Source organism: Osmia bicornis, chromosome 12 (assembly GCF_907164935.1).
Source record: "Osmia bicornis bicornis chromosome 12, iOsmBic2.1, whole genome shotgun sequence".
Classification (NCBI taxonomy): Eukaryota; Metazoa; Arthropoda; class Insecta; order Hymenoptera; family Megachilidae; genus Osmia; species Osmia bicornis.
Genome location: NC_060227.1, coordinates 1,388,479 through 1,400,735, shown reverse-complemented (window position 1 = coordinate 1,400,735; position 12,257 = coordinate 1,388,479). Strand labels below are relative to the sequence as shown.

At 36.2% G+C, this 12,257-nt stretch overlaps 1 protein-coding gene across 10 annotated transcripts in view; it reads right to left on the bottom strand.

The window, feature by feature from the left end:
• Window positions 1-12,257, bottom strand: part of LOC114875021 (inositol-pentakisphosphate 2-kinase) — a 45,590-nt gene that overhangs the window by 2,866 nt on the left and 30,467 nt on the right. For 6 of the 10 annotated variants that reach the window (XM_029184875.2, XM_029184871.2, XM_029184872.2 and 3 more), the window contains 2 exons: window positions 5,474-5,681; window positions 2,147-2,351 (listed from right to left, as the gene is read on the bottom strand). In XM_029184875.2, the coding sequence (XP_029040708.1) occupies window positions 2,147-2,351; window positions 5,474-5,665 (397 nt within the window). In that variant the 5' untranslated portion in view covers window positions 5,666-5,681. Of the gene's footprint in view, window positions 1-2,146; window positions 2,352-2,430; window positions 5,409-5,473; window positions 5,682-5,844; window positions 6,059-6,128; window positions 6,871-7,603; window positions 8,046-12,257 lie in introns of those variants that run through there. The other 4 variants (XM_029184869.2, XM_029184870.2, XM_029184876.2 and 1 more) reach the window with 4 other exon arrangements.

Below are 12,257 nucleotides of genomic sequence, written 5' to 3'. Positions count from 1 at the left end.
ATAGGTGCATAAAAGTGACTTATGATTCATACCGAAATGTTATTTCTCGATATTATCAGGTCATCAATTTTCTATGCAAGTTACAGTGCCAAACATAAGTATTGGAGATCCGTTTAAAATAAACTATCGTTTTTAAAACTGGATCAAATGACTTGAGATTTGTTTTAGAGGCAATTAATTAATATTCCTATAATATTTACAATCACTAAGAAAAATTTGATTTTAGTCGTTCATGTTTCACTACATTGTGCTTCGATAAAATGATCATTAGAAGATGTAGAAAGTTTCAAATTTCTTTTTTCTTGTCTATCAGAGCTTCTTAAGAAAATAATGGTGAGCTCATATAACAATTGTTCGAGAAATCCTCTATAGAACCGGTAATGCGGCTGAATATCACGTGAAAGTCTCAGTATCAATGTACGACTAGCAGGACAAAGAACCTAATATCTTACAGGTCAAATGAGTTTTTCCTGGATCATTATTAGTTATGATTTTATTTTACCGAATAAAGTTTGCCCATTTTGAATATTAGTATTATTAATATTAAACATCATTAGAGAATATAGATAATAAAATAAATATCAATTGAAATTTTCCCACGTAAACTAAGAAAGTATTTATCAGTGTCACCAATAATATATTGTTTGTCCGATTATTGTATTATCCCTAACATATAATTACCACATTAAGGACACTTGACTCAATTACCGTATCAACTAGTGTGAGAATATAAACTCTCGTAAGAAGATATGACTGAAGAAACGTGATTATGACCGACCGGAAAACAATCATTTACGACATTAATTATCGTTAAACACTGATCATTGTTTATTGCGGGTTCATGTTATGTCTCGTTAATTGGTGTTTCAAGCAACCCACAAATAAGATGGAATACTATCGAAAAACGAAGTCCAGATAAAGTCCGTGTTGCTCATTAACGGCTACCTATTCGGGCTTCCTGTATAACTCGTTTTCCTCGTAATTCGAGCGAATGGTTTCCATTCTCCACGAACGGTTTCTCGTATCGTTCTAATTTCTTCCTGTTTCTTTCGCGTCGTACAATGGTCCAGAAACTGAAATTTACCTGTTCAGACTTCGAAACGGACAGAATAGTCCGGAATTTTTTAAGGGATTTATCATCTTACATCGTGACTACGTTATAATTAATTATCGAAAATATTTTAACGACGAATTGACGAATGCAGGCAATTAATTACTTCGAGAAAGGGAATAGACCGCGAGAAAACGATCTTTAAGTGACCTCGTCTGGCGAACGAGGTGTGACTCAATAGGCCGTGCATCAGCTTTCCTGAAGGAGATCTCGACGGATGTTGCCCTGGGATCGTGCCCTTTTCGTAGGTGTGCTTCTCCATAGAACGTGCGAACATCCTCATGGAGGCATCAACGCGCCCGATGGCTCTAATGTTCTTCGAGAGTGTCTGACGACGTTGTCATTCTTTACGAAATAAATGAAAAATTCAAATAATTTCATTGCATTTTCTAGAGATTTATATATAGATACCAATTTATATTTGACACATTTTACGTTTGAAAATAGACCATTTTACTCAGAATCGTTCTAAATCCCCATTCTATGTTCACATCTGGTTGATTTGAAGCAAAACGATCGAGGCAGCTTAATTCTAAGACGAGTGAACATTTTGATTATTAATAAAACGGGGTTATATGTAACCGAAGTGTAGAGGCTGTGGAAGACAGCTTCAAACGCAGATGTCTATCGATGGGCTTATTGTTCGTGAAAACGACAGATGTACAATTTTAGGTGAAAGTCCCAAGTCTCGTTCCTTGAATTTTTGTCGAGCCACTTGAATAATACACCCTTTTTTCCGGCGCGTACACCTGCTGCTTGCACCTTTCCTCTTCGAAGAAAAATGCAAGGTTTATATACCCGTGAAGACCTTTCGGTACCTGCTGCTTCTCGCACCGATGAAATCTCAGCCGACTTTATCTTCGTCAGCGAAATTCAAATTAAGGGGGAGGAATTTTAGCCGTAAGAAATTAAATTCTAAGAATTCTGAGATTCTTAAACTCTAAAATCCCAAAAGATCGTCTACAAGAAAATTTCAAAAACACAAAAACATTGGTACGAATTTTACCCGAGAATATTATAGGGGAAATGTTTTACCTGGTCGTAGCGGACGTATGGCTTCTGATAATCTGACGATGTCTTTCATATCGTAACGAAGTATCTCAGGGATTTGCGTGTACGGGCCCAAAAAGCAGGAAGCCACGAATCTCACGAATTTCACTTCTCGTTCGACTCGTTGTTTACCGCCATCCGGTGAAACATCGTCCGGCACCGACTTCCGGAATCGAATTACTTTACGCTCCTGAAACGTAGGCGTACAAAAGCGTGACGAAAGGGCCATGTAAATCGAATCACATTTCAAATTTCTATATATATTTTACCTTTTCTTTAGGATTTTTCATTTTTTCAAAAATTGTAATTTTATAAATGATCTACGTTTGTTTCCCAGATCAACGAGATGTAAATACGTCTCTTGAGAGAAAAAGATACGAACCCTATCTCCTCTAACGATAAGGAAACGATGAAAATAAGTTAAGCTTGATTATGAATGGAAGGAAACTAAAAAAATTCTGACGTCGTAGACTTCGTCAACAAAATTGAAATTAGGTCGACACGAGGCATTTCATATCGCGGCAAACCACAATTTCCATTGCGCAGCAAGCTTCAATTACTATCAGTGAATTGCCCGAATGACGTGGCACTAATTACCAGTATATACGTCGTATTTCGCTGAGAAATCAGCCTTATCATTAATGAGTTTGATCGCTTTAAAAAGAAAATAATCGTTTGATCGATGCTCGCTCACGGCGATCCCTCATTAATGTCTAAAACATTACCATTACGATGAAGTCAAATTATCTCTATATTACTTCTAATAGTACAAACTGACTACAAACTACAAAAAAACAAGAGATACTTTTTTGGAGGAACAGTAATGGAAGTAACCGCTGTTTTAAATTAATAAAAATTCAATGCATTATTAATAATTCCAAGTGAAACATTGATTTATGTTTAAACACTGGCGTCATTATAAAGGAGTCAGAGTGGATTAAAAAATTTCAACATAGCAAAAAACAGTCTAGAAGTCTAAGATTTTAAGTATTTGCAATTCTAAAGTTTTGAAATTTAAATATTCCAAAATTCCAAGATTCTAAAAAATCTTAATTTCAAAATAGCGAATATAGGTAAGTAATGTCAATAGATTTGAATAATTAGTATTGGAACATATAATTTCGTGGTATCCATGTGAACTTTCTCAGGTGTTTGCCATCTTTTATAAACGTTCAATCAATATATCGACTATTCTCGTTTGCCGGCTGACGTGGTTTGTACAAAAGTTCCTTGTGCGTCACTCTTTTGTTCTAAGTACCTACTTACCTAGGAACTAATGTTTTTTAACTTATTAAAGTGGACGCAACATTTTGCTGTGCATTTGATACAAATGCCTCTTGATTACACGCATTAACACGGTACGACTCGATTATCTCATCTATTGGCTCTAAAAGAAGTACCCTTGATCACGTGGACTGTACAGTCTTGGTACGAAAGATTTTCATATTATAAGCATTATAAGTAAATACAGTAGCCGCTCGGTATTCCATTCGTGATGTACTTTGCTGATTAACAGAATTGAGTAATGTGTATCAGCAAGGGACACTTCCAACGAACGACCACTGTAGTTTAGAGTTAGAGTAGTTTGCACTGTATTAGCATATTTCAAAAGAATGATGAAATATATCTTCTGCGATCATGTTTAAATTAAAGAAAAAACTAAATGTACCATATGTACCAGTAATTATGAAGCGATTAATGTATCTTATTATACATACATGTACATTTGTAATGTTGCAAATGACTTATTGATTCTCCTATTTAAAATTTAAAAATCTCGTGTTTTTATTAGCGAACGTTTTAATTAACATATTATTATTCCAATCGGTTTTTCTGATAGTTTCTGCGGTTCTGAAAAGTAAAGCTCACCCATCGATCATTTATCAGCTGAGTCTCCCACTAACAGACCATTACCCCTTCCAACAATCAGCAGGTCAACGGCCATCATATTTTTTGTCCTGCTCACTCTTTATATACTTTCCTCCATTTTGGTCACGTGTGCGCAGAACATGTGCGCACTGACGCAAATGAGAGATCTCGTAGTCAGTGTATCTTCGATCGTCGGTTAGTTTTCTTACCTTTTGACACGTTCTGTACTAGAATCTTTCTTCGTTTTCCCTCTCTATCAATATATATATATAGAAATTACAGTACGATCTCCGCCAGTATTTCAGAAGGTCGTAAATCAAATTATTAACAATCTGTTGAGGTCGCACGAGTGTTCAGAAGGACGTCCATTGAACAAAATCTTTGCGTGTGTGCTGCATACATGTTACGCTCATATATTATCTATTTTATCGTATTGTATGTCAGTTTAAATCAACGTACGTATAGACAATACACAAGCATTACAATAACACCCACGCAAAGATTTCACACGTTGTAACCGAAGGCCGTAGATTTATGCTGTATGAAAGAAAATGTAAGGCCTGACAACGTAGATTTAGTTCCTTAGATATACACATTTTACAATTTAAGGGATAGCCAATTTTTCTCGATACTGTACACCAAATTGCTAAATAAATATTCATATTTACCGTAAGAGTTCTTACACAATCTTAAGTCTACATTTTGATAGGTCAGCACGTGACATCAGGTGATAACGTTATAAATGTAACGTCACATATGTGTTTGCTTTTCGGTTCAAAAACAATAAGCAAATATATTTTCATTTTACAAACGAATATATCTTATTGCGCATTATCATTGACTCATAACTGTTTATGCTTATCTTCGAATCTATGCACGTGGAAAAGAACAAAAATAGTTCATAGAATTTCCAATATCCTTTCTATCTAATTGTTGATGAAATTTTAGAATACTAACGAACTGATTCATAGTAGTTAAAATATAACGTCGTAGTGGTGAGTCACCTGTGTGTTTAAGTTCATCAGTATGCGATGAAACTATGTGACTTTATCGTTTTTCTAATCGAAGAAATCTTTTAACTTTCTATTGCACTAATGTTACTTAACCACCATACGACGAGCCATGGAGAAAGCCCCAATTTTAACTTAATTTTATATCTCATTTTCTAAAATTTATACACTTAACTTTAGGTTAATATATTTGTATATGTTTTGTAAGTTTGGATCTCGATTGACTCAAGTTCCTCTGTTTAAGAATTAATTATTTAATTTCATAAAAATATTTCATTGAATTCCTTTAAGTCTGAACATTTTTAATTCAGATTTATTAATTTAGTATTCAAATAGTATAAATTTGGAAATGCAGTAGATACTGAAACTTTTGAGCAGTAGTGTACATTTAAAAAAATAAAAAAATAAAATAGAATAATAATTCTGAACTTACTTGAGGCAGTGCAATAACAACATTAGCATTCCCTTCGCCTCTGTAAACACAATCCTCGACGGAAAATGTGGTCAGGGGAAGGGAAGTCTCTGGAATTGTCGGCGATTCGTCGTCCGAACTTCCGGTGGAAGCGGTCATCGGTTCTGGAGAAAAGCTACTGCTCCCCACAGGATTTCCTTCGCTGATTCTCATTGTTCTACCCTCGTCTCTGTGCGAAAACAGATAGAGAAACTTAAGTAGAACTTGCATACACAATTTATCTTTGCGTTAATTAACTTGATGACCCATAATTATCATGATCAAACAAAAATGCTAATATACAGTTGAAATATTCATTCTAGAATGAATGAAAATGAATCTAGTATACCTACATTTTATCACTAAATTGGAATTAAGAATCATAATTATGATTTAGGTAATTAGAACCTTCCTCTGGGATGGGACAGGTTTATCAAATTTTGAAACTTTGGAATTTTAGAATTTTGAAATTGCATAATTGTAGAGTTATAGAATTATGAAAGTTAATGTAGACTGGGCGAGCGTTCACGAACGAATGCGAAGATTACCGAACGGGCATTTCAATTGGTTGTACCATTTCGTCTCTCTCTAAAAGTAATTCTTTCTCAGAGTGTCGCCTCTTATTATGTATACCTACACTTTGGCGTTACTACGAGTACGTATAGCGTTGGACAGGAAACGATGAGTCATAGAAGTGAAGTCAGTTAAGTTGGTAATAAAAAGGTCCGTGAACCATAGCCGTCAACTTTCGAAATCTCTAATGACGGTGCTCGTACGCAAACCTACTACGTAAACGACGATAAAACGCGAAAACATGTTGATTCAACAATTTCGTAAAGAAGCACATTTCGTATGATTCAATTCTCGAGTACATACTAATAAAAAGAAGGAAAACAGAAAAAATGTTCTTTCTCTGCAATGAATCATTTCCTTCTTTCTTGAAGAATCTTTATTTAAAACATTTATTAAATAAAAATGGTTTCTAATCAAATTGTAACTTTAAAGTGAAATATAAAGTACAACACCGAGCACAGAAGAGCTCACTCTTTGGTCGTAAGCTAGAAAACTCAGAAACGTCAATGCTCGAATGATAATCTCGTTACAAGGCTAGTTATCTCGTTATACAGTTGGTGATACGGTAAAGCTTGTGTGGGAGGGTATAGTAGTCGCAGAAATATAGCGTGGTCGTTAATCTAATCGATTTCTGGAATCACGTGTTTCGCTCACGTTTAACTGTTACCAAAAATAGTTCATTCAGTACTATACCGATTTGAAATTAATGCAACATATTGGAAAAATTATGTGTAATGTATAATTTGCAAAAGAAATTTTAGAAACAAATTCTTTCTATCAGAACATTAGAATATTAGAATTTAAAAATCTATCACATTTTCGACCTATGGAAATTAATAGGTTAATGACCGCGCTATATTTCTGTGCCTACTATACAATTACATCTAGCAGTGTGGCAAAGGTGACACGAGCTACGTATGCACGTGTACGCAATTGCTCCAACGTACACGTGAACATGTACATACACTCAGCCCCATCGAAGTTGTCGCAGTGAAGTTGGCGCGCTAACGCCGCGGCGTTAGCGCGCCAACTTCACTGCGACAACTTCGATGGGATACTGCCGCTACTATTTGCATCACGTTCATGCGAGCATCATGAACTCTTATGCGAATACGTAAGCGAACCGTTTTACGATACATCATGTAACGATTCATACCCAAGTTATCCTATCTCTATTTTTTTTCTCGATTTAGATGTAACTCCCCGGCAGAAAAGAATATGCCGTCACAGGGTACACGGTTATCATTAAAGATAGGATTAATTGCAAGTTCAATATGTACAAGTTTCATTATCATTTAACTACGATCTTTAATTCAATTATGCTATCTTTCTCAAAAGTTGTTAGTGAGAAATAAAATTATTGGCATCATTCAGAATTGGATAGAAATGTGTAAGATAAATGGACAAAAGTATAACTATCTTATTTAGAGATGTACAGTTTATGTATAAGAGGATAATAAATAATAAATTCTAAAATAATTCTAGATTCTAGTTTGATGCTTTTTGGTGAAGTCTAACGTTAAAAGCTACTGAACTTACTTGCTAAGCGGGTATTTCAGAGAACGGCAACGTTGCCACGGTGGAACCGTCTTATCCATTTTCGCGTAAGGTTAACGACCGGCGAGTTTGCGAAACTCGGCAACTTGCAACCCACCATCGTCTGCTGGAAGAGTGCATATAGCGCATACATCGTGCTCGTAGGGACACATGACGTATTCACGCAATTGGAAATGGCGTGTTCGCATCAGCGAACCGAAAACGTGCAGGGACACTCCGACTGGGGTGCACGTAACGCTTAAAGAACTTGGAAATTTCCGTGACTTGGTTACCAAAACGGACTTGCATCCTTTTTGCTTGCATAGCTATTAGACCATGGGATTTAAGTACACTCCCGACCAGTGATCCGAAGTCGTAGAATTTTTTTTTCACTAGGAGCATCTACGAAATTAACCTGTATTTTATGTGACTTCTTACAAATAAATTTTCCTTCTTAATTAATTATAAACTTTTAATAATTAAGGTTTCATTTTTAATTCAAAATCATATCAGACATTTTGCGTTTCGAAATTCAACATTTGATACGCAACAGTCTAGGATTTAAATATCCGCTTTCCCTGATAAAAGTCAGTGCAATATAACAGAACCGTAGAAAATTAACATTTTTCTTTGTTTAAACAACTAATCGTGTGATCGCAATTACAAAACTCAATCAGATCTACGAGCCGTGAAAAGAATTTACATTTTTATTGTTAATTTTCCGTATTTTATTTGTAGTAAGAACGAGATAAATGCAGATAATCTTTGTAACATACGCTTACTCTTTGTTTCCCAAGGAACGTGTTATCTTTAGCTGGTTAATGCAACACTGATAGCAGATTAACACGCGTAACACCAGCAGACCTCTTTGTTAAGAGTTATCGTCCCGGTGTGCGATCAACACAGTTTCTAAGCTCCTCGATCGTCCAGGTCTCGGGATATACTAATGTGTTGGCTTTGATTGTTTCAAAAAATTTGATTAAACATATGGATTCATCTCTTCTAACCGATTGCAAGGCAAAACGGAGCAGACTTTCCTTTCTTCTTTTGCTCTGATTATCAAATTATCGGTCGGTTTCGTTTCAATTCTCAGATGGCGGACCATGGAGAGAGCCCTAATTCCATTTCAGACTCAGCTGATCAAGGATTAAAGTAGGTAAAAACAGCAATTGGATACTCTTCGAATTTTAAAAATATTAAATATAATTATCTTTTGAATTCTTTCGAATTACATTATTGGAAAGAAGTTTATCATACAGAGCTGAGAGAAACGTGACAGTGTGACTCGTGGGACAAATATCGAAACCATTTGATACCCCGATAACAGAATTTACGTAATAAATTGCGTAACCCCAAGGAAACCTATCATTACATTCGGTTTGCAATATAAATTACGTAACTTTTACTTTTCAATATGTTTCTCGATGAACTGGCTCCAGTTTAAGTGACGCAACGCCGAATTGTAAATGGTACCTGTATAGAAACCATTGGGTTTCTTATACCTTTTCTTTATTGAAATGTTTTGTGGTGTCTCAATAGCAACTTTTGTTATATTTTAAATTTTTAATTGATGTATCAAATCAGGTTTATGTACTACTATATTTTACTAATTAATGATTGCTTCCAACATATTAACAAAAGATTACTTGTTTAAATTTTCTATTTCCACTCTTCAAGAATTAACAAAAGATACAACTGTTTTCAAATGGTAGTGTAAATAGTACTGCATTGATGTCAATCATTAATTCATTATAAGTTATTGTCAGCGTGGAATCTTTGAGAAGCGACAGATGTTACAGGACATTGTCGCAGAGAATCTGTTTCTCAACTTTGTTGGCACAAAAGGTGCTCGTTCACTGAAATGTAGCTTAGTTTCCAGTGTTCACCGACTATTGTCCCACTGTCATGAACAGCGAACATTTCCATTCGCGAAATTCTAAAGATTATGTCATTTTGAAACTCTGGAATTTTCTAATTCTGAAATTTTTTGATTTTGGAATTTTGTAACTAATTAAAAAATTCGAATATTCTAAAATTGTAGAATTTTAGTATCTCAGATACTGGGAAATGTGGAAAAAGAAATACGGAAGAAATGTGGCTTGGTTTCCAGTGTGCACCGACCGTGTCCCACTATGAAAAGCAAACATTTCCATTTGCGAAACTATCATGCATTGTATTCGCGACGAGAGTACACTAGGCGACGTTAATTTCTGCTCATTAAAAATAAGTAGTTCGGGCTACGATTAATTGGCGTATCGCGGATGTTTCGTGGCATTTCTATGCAATTGTCGTTCCTGAAACGGTTCAAGCCACAACGAAGGTCAATTGGATACTCTGCAATTGTTCGCATACGGTACATAAACGAAGAAACCTGCTAACAATTTCTTATTCTGATTCCATTATAAATGAAGTAATTTCAGCAGACACAAATCTGTGCCAATTTTTGATAGCTTCTCAAAACACCTCGAGTCATATGGTCCAATTTTAATTTCTGATATTCTGTTTTAAACAGTGTCCACTTATTTTCGTCTCTGGCTCTATCTGTGTCAGTTGCAAAATTGATTTTTGTCATGCTAGACTGCCGAAACGACACAATGTATGAAGAGGTAGCGATTAAAAGCTGTTGTGAGAAACGAAGTTCGGGAGCAGTCCTTGTAAGGAATAAGGGGAGCAGTAACCGTGCGGGCCAAGCGGTATCAGGGGGCCAGGGCAACAACCGAGGCTGACCTCTACGACAAGCATCGGTCGCCTCCTCCTTCTCTTCCACCACCTTCATCTCTTTTCTCTTCTAACCTCTCTCCATCACACTTAATAGCTCCTTTTCCTCGACGGCACAATAATTCGTCATTTCGCACGCCACGAACCTTTCCTGTTCGCCAGACCATCATCTTGTATTTGTCCCACATCGTCGTCGCCCGAACCATGAAATCTTATCTTAACAACGCTCTTGAACGAATCGCTGAACCGTGCGCCTTCGTTTCTTCTTCGCCAAGTTTAACCTCTTCCGTCGTGAATTAATTTCAGGCGAAAGAATAAAAAAGAAGAGGTGATACGCTCTTGCCGTTCCTATCCGCATCGATCTTCTTGTTCGCGCCATTTTGGTTGCTCCTCGTGTAGGCTAACACTCGCAGTACCAGGCGAAAGTTGAATCAACGATTAACGATTAAATTCCTATTATGATTATATCCATATGCCCAGGGCCCAAAAAGCTCTGGGCGCGGCCCTGTGTTCAACGATGCATCGTCTAAAATTGGGCATTCAAATTTTCGAAAGAAAATTAATGTAAAAAAATGGAATTTAAAAAATGAGGATAAAAATGAATTTGGGGTTAAATTTAAATTCTAGGGTTAAATATCTGAAGCACGTATCAACAGGATCATGATCCTAAAATAAGAAAACTACATAGTTGGTGAATGGATTTTATACGAGATGGGTCACTTAAAACAAGTTTAGTCATTTCTTTGCATAGAGACTTGCATATTTAATCACCACGGATCCGTCTAGTTATAAACGGGAATACATTTTTTCGCCTAGATAACGTTTAATGTCCGATCGATGCACTCTCCTTTCGAGGTGAATCGAGACTGGTCTTCAACTTGAAAGCTTGGCTTCGACTGGAAAAATATCGTATCGAACGGTAGCCATTGGCGTAAATGAACTTTTTTTACCTAGAGTCCAAGATTTAGATTCTCGAATTTTAGAATATTGGAAGTTTGCAAGAATATTGCAATTTTGAAGATATGGATTCTAGAATTTTAGAATATTGAAAATCTGCAATTTTGAAGATATGGATTTTTTTTTAAATTTCGTAATTTTGGAATTTTTGAATTTTTCAATTTTAAAACCTCAGAATTTTGAAATAATAAGAGACTAGTTCACATTATTCAGAAAGCCAGTCTCACTCTACTCGTTCTATAGTTACGCCAATGATGGTAAGACTCGATACCCTTTCTCCTAGCAGTAGCAGGCATCGGTCATGGCAATAAGTATCGTTACCGTGGAACCAGTTCAACTCGCTCCATTTATCGATCATCGACGATTAGCCAGTCGACCAAGTATCTAATGCCTGTTAACTTCGCGGCCAATTCTCAATACATACATTCGTTAGCATGTGTATTCGTTCCGTGATCCCCTGGCAAACATGCCTTTGATAACGGATAACCACGTTCGCGATCGAGCTCGAACAAAGCAAAAACTCGTTGATCAAAACGAGATTCCGCACGGACATGATTCGAGTATCGATAGAAAGCAATGACTAGAACAAGCGAGATGTCAATAATTAACTTCGATTAAGTATATTTTTATGGAAAGCTTGACTTAATGTAACACTGAAAGCCGTTATTTGAAAACTTGACGAGGAATCGACAAACAGTGGACAATATCTGTCAAAGAAACCCATATTATTAACAATATGGAAGACATTAAATATTTTAGGTGAACGAAAAGTGGATCACCTAACAACAGAAGATTACAAGTACTGTTCACCGATGACAAGAAATCTCGCGGGACGGCACAGGGAGAAGAGGGGATACTACGCATACGTCGACTGGTCCCCTACTTTTATACCAGCCTGATTAGTACACGTGACCGCTTCGACCAATCATACGTTAGGACCGAAAGTACGCGACCAATCAGATTGAATTCTACATTCGTCATC